This window comes from Gadus chalcogrammus, chromosome 14 (assembly GCF_026213295.1).
Source record: "Gadus chalcogrammus isolate NIFS_2021 chromosome 14, NIFS_Gcha_1.0, whole genome shotgun sequence".
Lineage (NCBI taxonomy): Eukaryota > Metazoa > Chordata > Actinopteri > Gadiformes > Gadidae > Gadus > Gadus chalcogrammus.
Window position 1 is genome coordinate 23,120,262 of NC_079425.1, and position 21,054 is coordinate 23,141,315.

Below are 21,054 nucleotides of genomic sequence, written 5' to 3' on the forward strand. Positions count from 1 at the left end.
GACAAGAACGTTGTTACCATTCAGGGGGAAGCCCTCCCATAATGCTCCTCCTAATGCAACATCCATCACATTACCCTATCTGACGGTCGTTCAAAACACCTGCTAGGGCCATATACCCTTTATAAACATAATGAAAGCAATGAAAGTGAAGCAGCACATTAGGGATGAAGAGGGGCGACAGTTCTGCCCTCCCAGAAGAAGCAAAGGCAGGGTAAAGAGTTTTGGGGGTGGATGGTGGTGTGGCGGTAGCACAGATTATGGGAGACAGTTATTTACCTGTGTGTGTGTGTCTGTTACTGTGTGTGTGTGTCTGTTACTGTGTTTGTGTGTCTGTTACTGTGTGTGTGTGTGTGTGTGTGTGTGTGTGTGTGTGTGTGTGTGTGTGTGTGTGTGTGTGTGTGTGTGTGTGTGTGTGTGTGTGTGTGTGTGTGTGTGTGTGTGTGTGTGTGTCTGGGCGAGTGTGTGTCTGGGCGAGTGTACTGTATGTGCATGTGTGCATCTGTGTGCGTGTGTGTGTGCACAAATGTGTGTGTCCGCGAGTGTGCGTGCGTGGCCAATGTGTATGAGTGAAGATAAGAGCCCTCTAGCCGCCGCCAGGAGATATTTGGGGGGCTCATGACAGGGGGGCTTTCATGAAGGTTATCAGGGCCGACTGCAGGAGGGAGGGGCCAGCGGGTCGGGCAGGAAGCGGCCGAGTTGACGGACAGCACGGCCCAAAGCCGCGTTTACCCCCCCCCCCCCCCCCTCCCCCAATCATCCACCCACCCCCGAAACAGACACTGAGGAATAGCACAGGGGTCCACTGTAGTCTGTCCACACCGAGGGACCCAACCCTCGCCCATGGTGCATTTAAACACCGAATCAATTATTGACCGTGGGACATGAGCATTAAGCATCAGGTTCCTCGGGTCGTTAAACGTCTGAAGTTACAGCACAATGTCGCGCTGTTGGACAACTGGTTCGGACGACGGCTCCCTGCGACTCCCGGTGTTAAGTGTGAAGGTATCACTCGTGGGGGCCGGTGTCATGGGGCGGGGCGGGGGGGGGGGGGGGGGGGGGAGGGAGGGGGGCAGGGACGAGGGAGATTGAGTGACATTGGCTTTCTATGCCTCGCTCGCCGAGAGCTGCTTCGGGTTTCCAGCGGCTGGTGACCACGTCTGGGTATGTGCGAACGCGATACCCGCACGCTCTTAAGTAGCGGCCCTATGTTTACACTGATGAGCGCATGCATGCCAGCACGCACAGCCATGCCGGCACGCACACACTGACACAAACACACACACACACACACACACACACACTCAAAAACACCCTCCCTCGGCATCATCCATCACAGGGTCCCGGCTCAGGAAAGAGCCCGGTGAGACGCTGGTGGCTGGAGGATGAGTGATTAACCACAGCCACCACTACAAGCCCCGCGACACAGGCTAACAAGGCAGGGATTTACATGCCATTGCCTACCTGTCAGGAGTGATGCCCATGCACAGTGGACAATCACACCGAGAGGAGTGCTCCGGGAAGGGTGAGCAGGCAGGAAGCAAGGAACGAACGAAGGAAGGAAGGGTAACTAGGATATGAGCAGCTGAGGACAGGCAATACCCCGTTACGCTTCTCCTCTGTTATTAATGAAGACAAATTGGCCTTTCTATGGATGTCAGTGGAGTGCTGGACCATAGAGCAGGAAGGAGGAGGAGCAGGAGGCAGGAAGCCTGTTGTTTAAATCCTCCGCTTTCTCACGCCCACACTCACGGCTAAGGGGGGCCCGGGAATCTTTCTTCATTATCAGCTTATACTTTGTTTGCAGACACTTTCACTCCCCCACCTAAGTGTTTGAAACGTACACGGCGGAATTGGGATACACTGAGGACCCCGGCGAGGAAATATGAAGAGGAGAATAGCATCATTATTCATCTATGCAAATAAGAGTCTTAAAATGCAAATTGTTGAAAAGTTCCCCCGCAGCCTGTAACTACACACGCAGACACACTGACATGACGCTATCGCGGACCATGCCACTGCTCCCGTTAGGGAGAGGCGCCTGCTGGGAAACGCGGCAGTTAATGAACATTTATTCTATTCTTTTAATGAATTAACAGTAGTTAAAATTTGAATTGACCGGGATATGCGAGAGGGGGCGAAAAAGGTCCATGCAGCTGCAGAGCACTTTAGCACTGCAATACTTCATTACATGATATTGGATACATCAGCCCATAAATAACAATGTGATTGAACTGCATTAGGTATCTGGTGTTTTGTTGCCTTGAATAGGCCTGAAGTGTGATTGCATGATTTCATAAGGGGCTTAGGTTTCCGGGCGTCCTGCACTGTACATCCTTCATCTCCGGTCCTCCGGGGAGCTGGGGGAACACGGAGCAGTCCCTCGCAGCCGGAGGTAAATCTAATTCAGCTCAGAGCGTTCGGGAGAGCAACGATGTTAGCGTGTCCGGACCGGAGCCTGGAGAGGAGACGCAGGAATCGAATTACCTCGAAACAACCGAAAAGCTAATAAGAACAGGAGGATATAAGTTTGGATGGATGACGAAGGCCACGGTAAAGCGGAGTGAGTTAAATCGATCCAAACACGCTCGGATAAAAAAAAGGAAATGAATATAAATTCAGAACGATGGAAATTGGAAAAAGGTGGAATAAACTCAATTCGGCCGTTGCACAATAAGTATATTGTAATATTGTTTTTTGTTTCCAAAATACAATGCCAGTAGCTCCTAGAGCCTAGCCCCGGCAGACTTCTAGTGCTGTGGACACAAAGCTCGGAATTGAAAAGCAGTGGAATTTTCTTCAATCACGCCGATAAGCCGTCTAGATCCAGGTGGTTCGGCGCCTGGTTCAAACCTCAAAGAATTTTATAGAAAGCAAAAATAGGACAAACCTCCACTGAGAGAATCTCTATTTTTAAGCAGGCCGTCAGGGGAGAGGAGCTATTTTGTGAAACAATTATTGCCAGCACAGAACACGAGGTAGACTAAAGATCAATAGTAATGAAGGCGAAATATTTTCTCTAAGGGAGCTTTTATCTTGAAAAAAACTCCCTCTTCTCGGGAGGATCAACAGCAGGAGAAGCTGAAAGGGGGAGTTAAAGGAGGCTTGTGTTGTTGGTGAATAGCACCCTAAATAAGCTCCACTGATTGCAGCTCGGCACGAATAGAATTAGGGAAGAAGGTGTGGTCAATAGCAAAGGAGCATCATTTTTCAACTGGGGAGAGACATACACACGCACACTGCTCTGGTTAAAAAAAGCAAACAAAAAGACAGTTAAAAACATAGACATCAGACCATGTACATATACACGCATTCAAGAGCTTGACTTATGTGGTCCAAACCCACTGACCCAGTCCAGTAGGACCTAACTAGGCCCAAAACAAATTAGCTCGTTAAAGAATCCAAAATGGTGACCCCCCCCCTCTTGAAACTCAATTTTAAACGAAAGTGCTTCAACTTGGGGAGTAAATCGATGCTAAATGAGTTCTCAGGATCCAGCCCGGTGCAGGGGATTTACGTCAAGCTCCGACATGCATGCATACACACACACGCACACACACGTGCATAAATAACACACACACACACGCACACACACGTGCATAAATAACACACACACACACACACACACACACACACACACACACACACACACACACACACACACACACACACACACACACACACACACACACACACACACACACACACACACACACACACACACAGGGGCAGACAGTCCAGAGACTGCCCACCCCCCCCAGCCCTGGCTCCACCGGTACCTGTGAGAGATTTAGCGGTGCAGTCCATTCTTCTGTGGGGGACAGTTCCAGCAGTGCCATTTACAGTGTCCTCGTAGCTAAGGCAGTCATAACAAAGCAGAGCTGTTCAAAGAACGGAGAAAAGAACAATAGTTTTGGTTGTTTTGTCGGTTCAGGGTTCTTTTTGCTACTTTTCAAAAGGTTTAGAATTTCAGTTATTGCTTTTCATGTACCACCAAAAAGCTGTTTATTCCCTTTTCTCCCTACTTTTTGGGAGAATATTTTTGAAAAGCCATGTAGATGTTTTGCGCATATATCTTGAATAATTTTCACAGTTCTGAAACAGCCCTGCTTAATGTTATGGCTGTTTAAGTCATGCAGACACAGTAGAAATTATAACGCCAGCAGCAACACATCCCTGAGGCATGCACGGACACGGACACACAAACAGACAGACACAGACACACAAACAGAAACACACACACACACACACACACACACACACACACACCCAGACACAGACACGAAATGCATGACTATCTGGCCAGCTACCATCAGTCAAAAGAAGTATCACATCATCATAAAATACTACAAACAGCCAAAGCACCTTCAAATGACCCCGATATTTAGCCTAGTGTGTTTCCCCACCGCAGGGAAACAACGCAGCCGATACGAACAGAGAGAATGCCTGGCAACAGAGGAAGCCCCACAGCCTGATAGAACAATATGCATGAAGCGGAGCACGGGGAAAAAAAGGGGTATTACTGTTAGTTAAGACCAGAAAGAACAAGAAGAGCAAGGTGTTAGGTGACGACCATTCAGACTGGCGGCCGGTGGTAGAAACATGACAGCCATGGCAACCGCAGTTAACCCCCCATCCCAGCACCACGGACTGGTTGAATTACCCGCGCTAATCGCTGTGCTTCTAACATGAGGGGCTGAGCAGAATGAGAAACTCAAAACCGGAACAATTGAGAAGGAGAAGTATACGTTTTCACAGATATTTATATTTTAAAAAGGATTTGAAAAACCAAGTCTTCTCCGTAAAGGAAATTGGCGTGTATCCCTTGAGACCGTTTTTGTATTCATAATTTTGGAAATTATAAATATGATTCATAAAGTATCCCTCATGACTTTGAGCTATTTGACATTTATAAATGCATCTCATGTGGTTAAAGTTGAGGAGTTTTGCCGTTATTGTTTAAATTAGGAGACACTTTTATATTATAAAGAGACATTTAGCACACAAAATATCAAAAACACTAAAGGTTAGGGTTTGGGTTTTCGCTTAAGGGCCCTCTGCTTCAAACCCAGCTCCTTTCAACTGACGCTCACCAGACTAACCCCAAGCCCCGCCCCCTGCTGCCGCCCCGCCCCCTAGCGACGCCGCCCCGCCCCCTGGCGACGCCGCCCCGCCCCCTGGCGACGCCGCCCCTCCCCCTGTGCCGTTTACCTGCGAAGGCCTTTGAGATGCGCTCCTTCTTCCACTCCCAGGGCTGGTCGTACTCCTCGGGGGGCCGCTCGTCGTCCTGGGGCAGGCGGCTCTCCCGGCCGCAGCGGGAGCGCTCGGGGTCCGAGTCGTCGCCGCAGCCGCCGTTCTCCGCCGGCTCGTAGGGCGTGTCGTACAGGGGGAGCTGCTTCCCGGAGCCGTCCTTGGAGCCGCGACCGCCCGAGCGGATCTCTGGAGACGGAGGAGGAGGAGGAGGAAGAAGAGGCTTCGTGAGTGACTGAGGTATCAAGCATGTACTATTAACCCTATGATGCTACTTATGAAGGAGGAGGAGGCTTTGTGAGTGACTGAGGAAACAAACCTATCCTGTATCCACTATCCTAAGCCTCCCTAATATGCTACTTATGATGGAGGAGGAGGAAGAAGAGGCTTTGTGAGTGACAAAGGAAACAAGCCTGTACTATTAACAATATGATGCTACTTATGATGGAGGAGGAGGAAGAGGCTTTGTGAGTGACTGAGGAAACAAACATTTACATTGACATTTAGCAGATGCTTTCGGCACAGTAAGGATGTTCATAGAACCACGTGCAAAGCACTTACAATCGCTAGGTTAACCCATTCCCGGTATACAACAAAGATAGCTAGGATAAGATGCTACATAACTAAGTACTATAACTAAGTATGACCCACAATAAGTGCGTAAATAAATTGCCAGGACGAGCCCTATGATACTACTTATGAAGGAGGCGGAAAAGGCTTTGTCAGTGACCAAGGAAACAAACCTATACTATTAACCCTATGATGTTACTCATAAGTCTTGAAGGATGCTCTTATCCATCCAATACTTAATAGGAATTATGTGCCACGATACATTCATAAACAGGTATGGAGCTGGTACATCAGGATGCATCTTGGGATATTGGTGTTGGAGATTCTCTAGACTCAACATAAATGAACCGTAACCTAAGCTAATTGAAACTTTGTTATGCCATGTCTTGAATGAGAAACATCACTAAGCAGTGACCAAAACACCACGACAACCAACCACATCCCTAAGTAGCGAGGGCATCTTGCTTGAGGATGCAAAATAGTTTGTTAAACCCAGATTCTCTTGGCTAGGGGACCCGACACTACTGCACAGAAAACACGCGTTCTCCGAAAACAAAAACAATTTCAGAGAAACACACGGGGAAGACAGCGTGGAGATATTTGCATGCAAACGAGAAAGCCTCCATGGTGTCTCTTCCTAAACCCTTCCTCATCACAGGCGCTGGAGAGGCTGCCGGCCCGAGGCTACAGGCTGCAGATGTCTGTCAGGGATCGTGTTAGGAAGGGAAACACCCCACTGGTCCTCTCACCCTTCACTCCGCGTTAAACCCACTAACGGTAAACACACATCATCTTTTATTCAGAACTCTCGATACCTCTCCGAGGCAGAGTGCAAATGCATAATAAAACCTGAGCGCGCCCGCCTCGCCACGCCATCGGTTCCACAGAGTCGGGTCGGTTTCAAGCGGTCCTCAAAAGTCAGACCTATTGAATTGCAATCTTTGAAGAAGAGCCTTTTTATGTGCAGAAAGGCACCAGCGGGGGTTAACGCGTCAATCCAGGGCTCACTTGCAGAACACAGTATACGTTTAGTGAATATTTTTCCAAAGCCACTTCGCTCAAACCTCGATCGAGTGTCGGCCCTAAACGTGCACGACGCTGCTCTGCTCGTCAAGCTGTGACAACAGACGTGACCTCCTGCCAAGCCCTGTGCCCTTGAGGAGCCCGCCTCCCCCCAAACTCCTCCTCTTCCTTCTATACCTCTCTCTGTCTCTCTCTCTCTCTCTCTCTGGCTCTCTCTCTCCCTCTCCCTCTCTCTCTCTGGCTCTCTCTCTCTCTCTCTCTCTCCAAACTCCATCCTCCTTCCTCTTCCTTCTACCCCCCCCCCCCCCTCCCCCCGGTTCTAAGCAGCCAAACTCTCCTCCTCTTGGGCCGCATGAAGCTGTTAGCAGCCGGCAATACTGTAGAGTAATGCGATGTGAATGAAATGAAATATTACGCCACACCACTGCATAATTGCCTCTTAGCCCAAGGGAGCCCTTGCAGAAAAATGAGCAATGCGCAGAGTAGTCTAATGGAAGTAGCTGGTGGTGGGAGAGAGAGGAAGAGAGAGAGAGGAAGAGAAAGAGAGGAAGAGGGAGAGTGAGAGAGAGTGAGTGAACTGCCAGATTCAGATTCTAAACTCCTTGATCCGACTGTTGAGATACTTCATGATGAGATGGAGACGCACCTCTCGGAGTAAGAGGGCAGAGTGTGGCAGAGGTGGGCGAGGGGCCAGGCAGAGAGGGGGCCGAGAGGAGCACATTATGGCAATCTGGCTTGAGGGGCCATTTAATTGGTGGTGGTCTGCTCCGGATAATTTATGTGGTGGATGAAGACCCCCTACCGACATCCACGAATGAAGAGAGTGTGTGTGTGTGTGTGTGTGTGTGTGTGTGTGTGTGTGTGTGTGTGTGTGTGTGTGTGTGTGTGTGTGTGTGTGTGTGTGTGTGTGTGTGTGTGTGTGTGTGTGTGTGTGTGTGTGTGTGTGTGTGTGTGTCTCTCTGTCTGGTCTGTGTGTGCTCGCGCGCGAGTGTGTGTAAGTGTCTCTCTGTCTGGTCTGTGTGTATCTGTGTGTGTACGTCTGTGTTCAGTGTGTGTGTGTACCAGCAGCACGCCAACATGTGCATCAATCCCATTCTCCCCCCCCCCCCCCCCCCCGGTTCCCCCTCCCTCCTGTTTACTCTGGTATCGATCTCAATCCTTCATGCTTTACTCCCGATGCGTCTGTCAGTCCTGTCGGGGCGTGCCTGTAGGAGCAGGGCGGAGACGCGTCTGCCCGGCCCCATTACCCTGATTGGCTTAACGTTACCATCGCGACCTGTTGCACAGCTGCAGTCTATCCTCTCCCCCCCCCCCACTCTTACCCCTGTATTAGGGGTCAGAGGTCAGACACCACACCCTCGGTTACGGTGCGGGGCCCCACATCCCCTCCAGCACTCGGATGGGAAAAGTTCCTTTCCAGATGCTCCACTTCCTCCACTCACATCATGTTGTGCTTTAAGGCCTGCAGTCAGAGATTATGGTCTGTTACGAACCCCCCCCCCCCCCCCCCCCCCCCCCCCCAATGGAGGTATCGCAGGCTCAGCTATAGGGCTGCTTCTGCTTGCTCATAAAGCAGGGGAAAGAGTTCCACGTACAGCCTTCTCCATACAAGTATCAGCTCTGCACTTCCAGCTTAAATAAATTAACAAGAGAGCTGCAACTAAAAAGGGACACCACAGAGTACTGCTGAGGAAGACATTAATGGCTACTAAAGTAAAGAGATGGCTACCACAGTCAGGATACAGGGAGGACATTAATGCAGAGCTATGAAGTCAGCCTGAATACTGTGATTGGATGCAATCGCATTCTTTCCGACAGCCGGTCGCTCTGACTCCCCCTGCTTAGAGTCTCCGCTCCGAAACGAGCGACAGTTCTAGTCTTCGTTAGTATCTCCGAGGTTTGTGAACCGAGACGACTATTGAACAGGAGAGAGGAGAAAATATATTTCCGAAAATGAATCAGACAACCTCCCCCTGCTTACAGCACTCGCCTCTGGGCAGCATTAAGATGCCAGAGCACCGGGAACCAGATTCCCCCGGTTTTAATCGGAGCCATTAAGAACAAGCGGCCAGGCAGACAACGACTGCCGAAGCTCCCTGCCTGCTCATCCACAACATGGTCGACCTACGACTCAAACCTCGGCTTTTCCCTTCAATCTTCCATCGTTGGGTTCAAGTATTATGCATGTAAACTATAAGGGAATGCATGCTGCAAATATAAAGTAAAGAAAAATACAACAAATAAAGGGTATCGGGTCGACTGCCACCCATCCACAATTCTAGAGAGTTCTTCAAATAGAGTGATGGGGGAGAGTTAAGTCTCTGAGGACTTGGATGAAGGGATTCCATGGCTGCCTGTGGAGCATTCAATGCAACTTTGCACTTTCAGAGAGCTGAAACCAATAAGGCTTTGCAGAAGCCAACTCCATCCCTCACACATCGCATCGTGGCCTCGTATTTATGATTGTGAAAAAGGGAGGTGAAGGGAGTGTAACTGCATGTCTGCTTTGTGGTTTCAGCCCAAGTCACTTTGTTTCCCCCCACTCCTATCCCTATGTTAAAATTATACTCTGATATATTTTGTTTTTAGGTTATATAATATAATATAATCCAATTATAGCCCAAGCTCGGAAAGGGCAAGGAAAGAACGGAACTATAAGAACCGGAGACACCTCCAGGGGAAACATCACAGAGGTTTGGCGTTAGCTAAGAGCCTTGTTATCTAGGGAGCCATGGCTACTGAAATAACATCAAATTACCTTTAGCAAGGACCAGTGAAACATTAAGGGAACACCACAGAAATGAATGAACACAACAGGTTTGAAAAGCCTACAAAATATTGACTAACTAACAGTGACACAACAATAAATCATGACGCTGAATTAATCAGAGCAGATGAGCAAATGAGAAAACGTTGCGAGAAAGTAATCAATATAATAAAATTGTTTGAAAAATGAGAATGCATAATGAATTAAAAAATCAATTGTGTGATAAAATGAGATTACTTGATTAGATTAGAAAGAGGTTAGGAGAGAGTCGTAAACCACAATGAAAAGCCATTAGGACCACAATAAAGCATTGGTCTGGGTGCTGCTCCAGCAAAGTCCCTCAGTATAGCCCTAATCCAACAACATATATTTATGTTGAACACTTTATTAACCCCCATGGGGAAGCCCACGCAGTGGCTGCGCCTCGTTTCTCCGGTCTGAGCTTTCGGGGGGAAAACCCTCAGAACCAAAGTGTGGCCCTGCCACGGGACAACCACCCACACTACCTGGATCACACTGCTCGTAACACCCCACTCGGCCAGCTCTGAGCAGGCCGTGACTCGTCGCAGCTCCCTGGGAGCGGGGCTATCAGGGGCCACCGGCGGCGCTGGGTTCAGCGGGCCCCAGGCGTCTGCTCCCTGACCTGTGGCAGCACGCCGCAGGGAGGCCGGCTAGCTTACGGTGCCGAGCCCCAGCGCCGAGCCACCAGGGAGGCCTACACCGCACGCAGCTCCCAGTGGACCCCGATAAGGACGGCCACAATGAGACGATACACGAACGCCCCTGTCTGCCTCATGCTCACAACTGCCCCCCCCCCCCCCCCCCCCCGCCCACACACACACACCCTTTTCAATGTCATTTCCATGTGTCTGGTGTTTTAGACGGAACAAAAGCAGCCAAAACAAAAGAATAAATAAGTGCCCTTGCCGGGGTTTGATCACGTGCGTCCATGTGTCTCTCAGGCTGTCAGGGTTTCAACGCTCCCTCTTCGATTTTCATTTTTGGAAAAGCGCTGTCAATCAATGAACGTAGAATTCATTTGCTGAGCCAAAGATCTCTCTTGGCGTGTTTGTGTGTGTTAATGTCAATATGCATATTTTCTCTTGCGCTGCGGTGTGTGTGCGTGTGCGTGTTCGTGTGCGTGTGTGATTCGACCCCTGCAGATTAAACTAAAATTGCAGCAGAAGAGACGTACATCTCTTTTGAAAGCTTCATAGCTTCATTCACTACCAGAAGAAGGCGGAACTCCACCCCATGTAGTCCTGATATCCGGCCCAGGCATTACGCCGGGTCCCCCCAGAAGTTCTCCCATAGCATAGTAACTCTGCTGGATCCCAGTCGAACCTACTCTTAACCCAAGACCTGCCAAACATCTGCTAGCGTGCCACAGGGACACATCGTAGACGAGAGACGACCAGAGAGTCAAGTCCACTCTGGATTGTGTCCAAACCAGAGGACCGAAGTATTTTCAGCATGGCCACGGTGTTTGTTGTGGCGGACATCTTGTCCACATGATCCGCCGTAAGCTGAAAACCTCGGCTACTTCTTGACAGAGAAATTACACAGAATGTAGAAAGGGTCGTATAGATAGCTGTGGAGAGCTGCACTGGGGTTGAAAGAGAGAATGTAGAGAATGTTATCCTTGAACGGCAGTTTATAACAACCGACTTGTGCAGTTGCACATGTTCACAAGGCCTCATGCATGTTCCCCGGATGAGCATTATGTGCTCGTTTCTATTTGGTCGTTTCCAGAGTCGTCATCAAATAAGTGATGCAGAAGATGAACGCCTTCGCTGTACCGAATGAGAGAAAGACAAAGTTGTACCAGAATCCCACGGAGCCATCACTTGAGTACTCATTCTTGTTGGTAAAGAACTACCGTCTGACTGTTGGGTTTCCTAGACATAAAAGACCACTTTCCCCCAGTGAAATGACCTTTGTTTTACATGAGAAGCTCGTCCGGTTTTCTTATTTTCTCCTCTCCTCAGCCTCTCTGTCTTTCTTTAAAGCCATAAATACAATCTCAGCTCAGCCCCCCAAAGCACATCTCCTTATTCCCCTTTGTTTCTGCTCAAAGAGGGTCTGTCGGCACAAAGGAACCAAAAGAACACACCAGACAACACAATAATTACACTGCATTGTTGGGACATGCAAATGAGCCATGGCTGTCAAAAAACACGAATACAGATTTAACTTATCGTTATCGTGAAAAGGTTAGCGTAAAAAACGCCAATAAATGCCTGAAATCAGGGGGGCAGAAACCAAGTGGTAGGGTCATGTCTTACCCCCTGTTTAAAAAAAGACACAGTGCATTGACAAAAAGCATGCACAATGGCTGTCCTCTCCACGGCCAGAGCACAGCCCACTGCCTGCCATTTCCATTACGCCTCGTTAGGGCTCAGGTGAAGGCTCGTTACCGGAAGACGAATGGGAAACCTGGCCTGGAGAGGTGCAGCGGCGTCCACCGACATGAATCACCAAACGGCCGTCCGTACATACCAAACGAAACCGCGATGCGTGGGAGAGCTGCAAACTGACGCTACGCAGAGAGCAGTCACCCTGGGAGAAGCATCAAGGCGGTTGGCCGGTTGCTGTAGCTGTTAATTGCGTCAGAGCGATAGCACTTCCGTTTGGATGCCAGCCCCCCCTCCCCAGCCTATAGAACCGAGGACTTAACGCGACTCGGGGAGCTGCCTCCTGCTTACTTCCTGCCTGAAGAGGCGAGACGCGCAGCCTTGCGGGAGCGGAGCTGCTTCTTATTTAACCGGCTCCGGTTTTGAGCGGAATATACTCTGTGCCTATTGTTTGTGAGCCGTGATAAGGCTGCTGGTGGATTAGGAGGCGAGTGCATCCAGAGTTCAGCCCTCTGCAGAACGGCTGGGAGCCCCGGAACACGACAGCCAACGAATGGGATTAGTTCCGGGACGGGGGTACTGTCAAGAAGACCGTGTGCGATAAGAGGAAGAGGAGAGAGAGAGGGAGCCGCAGAGGATGTAAACAGAAGATAGGAGCTGTACACAGAAGACGCTTTGATGTTCCAGGGTTGTATTATCATAGGGGATATAGATGAATTTGTAACACTCCTTCCAGATGGGCTTTAAAACTATCAAATAAATCAAAGTGTTGTATTTTCAAAGTCGGGAGTCTTCCATCGAACAGGTCATCCTGGACAATTATCCTGGCAATCAATCCTGATTGCCGTATCTGCCACCTGTCCCCACGATCTTTCCCCAACATCAGTATGCAACAGTGCAAGAGAGACGGATCTGCAGTAGCAAAATGTACCGATATTCGGTACAATCGTCACGGTTACGTGATGGGGGCGGACTCCTCGTGGGGTCGCTAGCCAGCGAAGACGAGGAAGATGAAGTAGGAGACGGGGGGGGGGAGGAGGGTAATGGCGCATGGTCACTCATGACTATGATAAACAGCCAATCAACCTGACGCCCCCGCATCCCCTCCCCCGATCACCTTCCACCACTGAGGGGTCAACAGCCCATTAGCAGGGATGGGCCTCCAGCAACAGTCAGCCAAGACACCGAACCCCCCCCCCCCCCCCTTAACTCCGCCTCCACCTCCCCCACCCCCCCCAGGGGACTTATGACTGCTCATCCATCCTGCTCTGGAGGAGGAGAGAACACAATAGCACAGTGTGGCACTGGCACAGGACGGTCTGCCTCCCATTCGTCGTTGGGAGAGAAATCTATTAAAGATCTGGCACGAATGAAGCGGTACGGAGATAGGGAGAGACGGACGGACAGACTGACTGACTGAGGTCACACGCAGCCTTGTACCCGCAGTGATTGATAGGATTCCCCTCTGAAGGGATTCGAAGGACGGCCTCCATTAAAAGGGAACCGTTTTAATGGAGGTGGGCAGATGACGAATGGAGAAAGGGTCTCGCCTCTCCAGGTTAGACCGACGTCTCTCTCCCGCTATTAAGCCCACCGCTGCCACTGCCTTCGCGCCTTCGGAGCTCATTAGCATCGCTAAAAGCCAACAAAGCAGTTTCATTTGGAAATGAAACCTTTTTTTTTTCTAACCGCCCCGTAATCTGATAATCTCCCCTACCGGCAGCAAGATGATGTACAGGGTTCCAAACGGGGAAATTAAGTTCCATCGCTATCAGACGCCGTGCATTCCTCCGGCTGCCTCTCGTTAGCGGGGGAGGAAGATGTGTGCCGAAACCTAGATAGATTTGCGAAGTAATCCGGTTGCAAATTGAGGATGATAGCGGATCATTTCTAGTGGCAACAACATGCACTTTGTGTGACCCGAACCCATCCATGTAGCAGATTTAATTATTGTCGTGGTGCACAGATAAAATCAATCCCACACAAAAAATAAAGTTCTGTCTGGTAATTCATGCTAAATAATGAAATGTTGGATTTAAAATTCAAACGAGGCGATAGGAAACAAGACATGCATCTTTGGACAATAATGTCTCCGGATCTCAAAGTACTTGTCTGAATAATATCAATATGTGTCTAGCTTTTCTTTTCAATCCTTTGGCAAACAACACTAATAATTATATTATGGATGTAACTTTCCATATTCCCAGAATTACAGCAGAGCAGAAAATTGTACATAATGAAAATAAAACACAATATATGTCGTATATTATTGTTTTACCACAGAGGAGATTATTCTAGTCTATTTAAGTCTATCAAGTCAACCAGCAGTTTTATTGGCACCCACAAATCGCCCCAGTCTCCAATCTATGTTATTCATAAGAAATCTTTTTATTTTATGTGTGTGCGATTTATAAAATGTACCAACGTTGTCAACCCTGCGCATCAATCCTGTACAACATGACATTCTAGCACCGGAAACCAATGACCGCATCCCACCCCTGATTCCCTTTAAACAAAACGCAAAAGTTTCCCATGTTTTCCACGACTCGCGTGAGGTCAAGCCACAGAGCTCAGCTTGTGTCTGCAATGGGCACCAATTAACCTTGAGTCATTAGGAAGGGGGTTCCACTAATCTGGAGCACGCCAGAAATGAAGGCCAGATCAGAACTCATACAACAAGGAAATGTTTTTGGCCCCCGCACTCACACAGCAGCTCCCAACCGATTTAACGACAAACACTATCGATTGGTTCCCGTTTTTCCACAGACGGTGAAGGCGCCAAAAGTTGCGCTCTGCTTACTAATGCCGAGCACAGAGGACGTCCTCAGAGGCCCATTTATGAGCAGACTCCTGGGCCAAAACAAATAGTTACACAGCCGTGGCCCTGGGCCTGACCTTGTGATCGGAGCGGCGTGGCCAGGTGATTGTGTGTACTGTAAGAAGGTAAATAAAGCCCACGGGTGGATTACTGCTGTAAACCGCAAACACTGTTTGACTTGACTGCTCTTGTCTCACGCTCGTCACCCGGATGAATACCAAGGTCTTTCAACAGCGGCAGAGGTCAGAGGTCTTTCTTTTCGCAGCACACTCACACCGTTATTATCTTTCAACATGTTTGCGTGCATTTTGTTGTCGTTTGAGGAGAGCGGTAAAAAACACAACATTCATTGCAGAGTCCCCGCGGCTCAGTCCGATATAGCCTTTATGCTACATTCTACAACGGTATGTGGCACATACAATTACCCTGGAATACCTCATCATACACAGACCCAAACACACACATACACACACACACACACTGTTTATCTCTGCTGCCACTGAGGTAAGTTAAGAAACCGTGTTTCTGTGTGTGTTTCTGTGTGTGTTTCCGTGTGTGTTTCTGTGTGTTTCTGTGTGTTTCTGTGTGTGTGTGTGTGTGTATGCTTGTCTCTGTGTGTTTGCGTGTCTCTGTGCGCACATGTCCGTGTCTCTGTGTCGTGAGTGAGTGTGCCTTTATTTGCATGCGTGCTTGTCTCTGTGTCTGTGTGTGTGTGTGTGTGCTCGCATAACAACAGGACTGTGCTCATGGGTGTGTGCATGTGTCGGTTCACATCCACGCGTGCGTCTGTCCTCTCTGGCTCCCGTCAGCTCTGCATTCATCAGCTCAGCAGCTCATCGAACATGGTCTGAAGCCCTCATTCCTACCCAGCCTGACTCCTTGTGACAGAGACGATGGAGACGATGGAGCCGCACTACGACAGTACGACAGCCTCCCCACGCAGCTCCACAGACTCTACGCCAAAATATAGTCAGATCCTAAGAGCCTTAGACCGTCGAAGGCTTACGTCTCAGGACGCCATTGATCAACCCGCAAACGCCACTCGTACGGGAGGAATTCACAACAGTGAACAGCACAGATCACCATGAGATCACCAATGTTTTCTCCTATCACATGTCGTTATCGAGAGGAGCAGCAAGGCGAAGAAAAGGGCTACGGTGGGACATGGGCCCTGCACACAGACGGTGTCACTGTTACACTGGGGATCTCTAATGAATGCATCCTAATGCGTGTAATTAGTGTTATCAGTAATCAGATCTCCACAGTTCAGAGCGCGAACAATCCCATCAAATCCTACCATGCGAGCAAGGCACAAACACAACCGCCAGAGGCGACACGACAGAAAGTAAGAGCTCTGTGATAGACTGTGAGAGAAACATTCGGTTAACTGGCAATTACACTTGGTGTTGAACTAACTCGTCATCTACTTAAGGGTTGATCTACCAAAGAACCAAAAAGCAGTCAAACACAGATTACCAACCCCGTCTGCTGTTGTCCTACCCAGCCAGCCTTGTCTGAAGCGCAAACAGTTCAACACACTTCCAGTCAAGCTAGTTCCCTCTGTTGTGAATCTCCCTAATGAACCTCCCAGTTCAGGCCTGCTGGCACGGCACTAACCTTCAGATGATACAATGCTCACATAAAAGCAAGATCGTTTTAGTAAACGGCTAAAAAAAGTTACAATAAATAAAAGAAAAGGATTTTAGTACACTTCGCAAGATAATGCATATGTATTCTGAAAGCATATCTTAAATAAAACTGATTAGTGTAGAAGAGGCAAGCAGCATGATGTACAGTAGCTAAAGCAACTCCCTATCCTGCAGCATATGCTGCTCCTCGCTACAGTATGGCGGATCATACATCCTGCATCAACTGAGACTGCAGGGCTTTTGATTGATGAGGTGTAAGGACTCAGTGCTCCAGGGATTAGAGCTAAAGATTTTTCTTCCCACTCGTCATTGACCATAGGTTAAACGACTTCTAGGTACTAATGACACGCCAATCTTAGATTTGGATAGCTCTTTAGCATGGTTAATTCAAATCAGATTCAATTTCGTCTACTCCTGCTCATTCCAGGAGCCGGCCATGGATTTGCCGTGAAACGAATGGACCTTTCAATACAACGCATTCAAAACCCCCACAACACAATGTCTAACTATTTGAGAATACAAAGCCGAATCAAACTGCAGTTGTTTTAGTTTATGCTAAGTAATAATAAGCTCAAATGTACCACAACAAGTCATTATAATTTATGCCCCGTTACCTAATAATAATCAAAGTGGTTCCAGGCTCAACTATATTGAGGCTCACGCTTACGATTTTACAATGCCGCTCTCTTATTGGCTGAGCACCAGACATGTGGCCGCAACGTGTCACATGGGCTCCTGTCCTCCAATAGCCTCGGCAGCCTCTGGCAGGCCCAGTAGCGTACTGGAAACCCTGCCAAATATCAGCTGGCAAACCACAACATTTTATAGCTTACTAAGACACACACACACACACACACACACACACACACACACACACACACACACACACACACACACACACACACACACACACACACACACACACACACACACACACACACACACACACACACAAAGAATAGAAAGAATAGAAAGAGGGATGGAGGTTCATGGTGTTTAGGAAGACTCTGGAGTAGAGAGGAGCCATTAGGTCGCAGCCCCCAACATCTGAGCCTGATCTGTTGATGTGGAAATTTAGGAGTCAAGGGGGCCACTCCACTTAGGGGCACACTCTGTAGCGTATCCCCTTTGGAAAGAAACCGATTGCATTCCTGTAAAAAAAAAGAAAGAAGGACTAAGCCAATAAAAATGGCTGATGGCGAGTGAATAATTCCTGCCTCATCCATTCCCGGACCCAATAACGTAATCAGAGTGGTGCCTGGCAGCACACCCCACCTGCCGCTGCCACCACAGCCAAGGAGGGACGGGTTCACGGACTCTTTCCTCATTCACTTCCTGGCCCCGATTCAAAACACATCACAGACGCCGCCCCCCGCCCCCCCCCCCCCCCCCCCCTTCCAAGGGCGCTGGTGTTGAGAGGAACAATGTGAGCATTTATCTGAACATCGTACTGCCGGTATGACAGCTACGGCTATAATTGACGGGCCGAGCGCGCCGTGGAGCCAAGATCGAGACAAAGCGTTGAAAAGAAAAGTACTGATCCAGGTAGTGGAAAAAATAAAGTGCGGTTGACAGCAAGGAAATGAAAAACGTTGATGTCACGACAAACACAATACTTAGTGGTTGAACCGCACACGGTCTGGTGTCTGACAAAAGCGAAATTATGGCCGTGGCTATGAAGGTAAGCTTGGGACGGTATTGTGTTCGACCTGTATAGATTCACAGATCCACACACACACGCACACACTGAACCCGTCTTGCCCCGAAAAGTGATCTGCTTGGCTTGGCAGCCTTCCTCCGAGCAGACAGGAAAACCTGCTGCCCTGCTATTATGCAAATCCACCTTTCACAAAGCGTGGGCGACGAGAAACACAAAGTACCCGCTGACCAATGGGGAAGGAGTGATAGCTTGTTCGGTCTGTGTCATAAGGGCAGGGTAGGTCCCATAATGGTTGTTGTGCAAGTTTTTTTGCAAGAAAGATGTGCCAATGTTGCTTTAAGCTGCCTCCCTGCGTCATGCTTTCCAATGGTAGACCACACTATCCGTAACCTATCATAATCCTCCAACGGCATCACACACACACACACACGACACACACACACACACACACACACATTAAGTATATGAGCGCACATGTTGGTGCACTCACAGAAGCTCCACCTAGTGCAATAAGACCCTCCATTACTAGGGTTTACAATACCATGTTTAGGGTTCGCTGGCTGACTGGAGCGGGGCCCGGATTTGCTGCTGGGTCGGTAATCAGGCAGATGGAAGGTCTGTTCGGGATGCCGGTTCAACGCCAGCTCTTTAGCCAACCGCACATACGCCGCCGCCATGCGAGGCAGGAGGCCAGAACGCCATTCGGAAATTCAAATGTTTTGTACGGCAGCCACCGTGACGGGTGGAAGCGCAGTGTGCACAAGGGTTTTAAATGTCGGTTCTACATTTTAAAAGGTCTGAGTGTTTTGAACTTCCCCTTGTCACTCCTCGCACCTTCAGAGAGAGCTGGACTACCTTAGCAACCCTGAGAAGGAAGTCAACATCTAGTGGCCTTTACCATGGGTCACATGGCTGACATTTATGCATCGATCGGAGAAATTGAAAAATCTTTCTTGGTTAAAGTTAGATTTAATTTTCCAGGAAAACCCTTCCTGTAAAATAGTGCTTGACTGGGAGAATTCACCTTCCACACGCAACCGTTTTGCTTTGTTCATTGGAGCCCTGTGGCTATTCAGAACTTGGCCGGCACACTACACATAAGTAGAGTCTGGAACTCACATTCCAAATCCTTCTCTATCTAACACACACACACACACACACACACACACACACACACACACACACACACACACACACACACACACACACACACACACACACACACACACACACACACACACACACACACACACACGTTAATGTAGTAAAAGCACCAGCACACACACACAACCCTGAAAATACACACATTTGGCACACACACACCCCTTTCCCTCCAGACAGTGGGCCACGGATGGCCTGACAAGACCCGTCCTGCTCAGAACTGCTCACACATTCCTGCACCTGCTGCCTCCCTGCCTCCCCCCCCGCCCTCCCCCTCCCCCCCCCTCCCTCCACTCGGGAAACACACACCAAATTCCACACAAGTGAGGTGGCTGAATGTCTCCCAGTCATAATCACTCAGCTATGTGCCTCTAACCCCTTGACGAGCACTCGGTTTTCACCGATGAATAAAACATGGTCCCACTCACATGGAACCCGAGCGGTCCAAACACAAATTAGCATGGAGGGAAACTCACAACAACAACAACAACGAGTTCTGAGAGGGTTTGACAGGACTGGGAGCCCTGTGGCCCCTCTGATTACATTCATGTCGACCGCGGTTATCCAACAGTCTTTGTACGTCTGTCCGTTTGCGCTGTGTCTGACGGGTATGAGAGGCCCTAAACACACAATACATATTTCTTATGAATTAAAGAAGTTCAGGTAGCCTGATGATGCATTAGATACAGACTTTACATTGCTGAGTGTGGAAATTAAAATTGAACATTGCTGAGAAAGAATTATTGCACTACCTGCCAAGGAGACCGGTAGCTACCAGGAACAATAAGGGATGTACTTCTCCCACCAACGATTTTAAACGACACACCAATCCTCCTATTGCCCTAAATAAGATGTGACCCACCAGGCATCGCTCTGTGTGTGTATCCCTTGAGCCAACGGGGTTAAACTAAAATGCGGTGACACTGGTAACTCTCACGGCTATTTTCATTATTTCACTTCCTCCTCTGAGCGAATTAACACTCGTCTGTTAAACCCCAAAAAGGCAGCGGAGGAGAATGTCCCGGGCGTCTTGTTACAACGCTCCCTGTGTCCTGACATTTTCCTGCGCTGTTGTCTAAATTCCTGTGGACACCGGGGAGGTTGTGGCAGCAGAACAGAGCAGCCCTCCTCCGGCTGAATGATGGCTGACCTTTCTCCAGGCAATCTGCGGAGACGCCCCGCGCCCGGGGCCACTGAGGGACGCTCCCGGCAAGGGCCCGTCCTCCTAGACTAAAAGTGGCAGAGGGAGCCGCGAACTATCTGCGATTGATTCCGGCGGGCCCCGCTGCATCATGCATAAAAACATGAATGTTTGGAGGGAAAAACACAAAACAGATGATGAAGGTTGGAGACACGGGAATGTGCCGGCGCCCACACAGACAGACGCCACGCCGTGGAAACACATTTGTCTCTCCTGGAAAGCGGTTAAATCTGAGCTCCAGTCCACTAGCGTCTCCTGTCCCTCGTTAAGGACGTTCATTAGGCTTTCAGAGACCATTTAAAACCAGAGGGGGGGAAGGGGGGCTCTTTTCCTGGCTTTCTTCCTGCTGCGCTAACACTGAGTGCGTTCTGCTAACGGAGCAATTCAATTAGCGAAGCAGCCCATATATTACCCTGAAGATTCATCATCTCAGAGATTAATTTATTACCATCAGGGTCCAGGGTTAAAAGCGAGAGCAGTGTGTCTTCATTATTATTTTTTGAGGATGACTCATATCTTACTGGAACCATGACTAGGGATCAAGATTAGAAAGCCCAAGTGTTTCCAGGACACGAAAAAAGGAACCACAGTGACTGGCTTTGTT

At 49.1% G+C, this 21,054-nt stretch overlaps 1 protein-coding gene across 3 annotated transcripts in view; it reads right to left on the minus strand.

Annotated features, from left to right (window-relative positions):
- The window catches only part of LOC130403049 (SH2 domain-containing adapter protein F-like), an 81,420-nt gene that overhangs the window by 18,416 nt on the left and 41,950 nt on the right, over positions 1-21,054 (minus strand). For 2 of the 3 annotated variants that reach the window (XM_056607168.1, XM_056607167.1), the window contains exons 3-4: positions 5,209-5,436; positions 3,777-3,878 (exon numbers count right to left, since the gene is read on the minus strand). In XM_056607168.1, coding sequence (XP_056463143.1) covers positions 3,777-3,878; positions 5,209-5,436 — 330 coding nt within the window. The remainder of the gene's footprint in view (positions 1-3,776; positions 3,879-5,208; positions 5,437-21,054) is intronic. The other variant, XM_056607169.1, reaches the window with a different exon arrangement.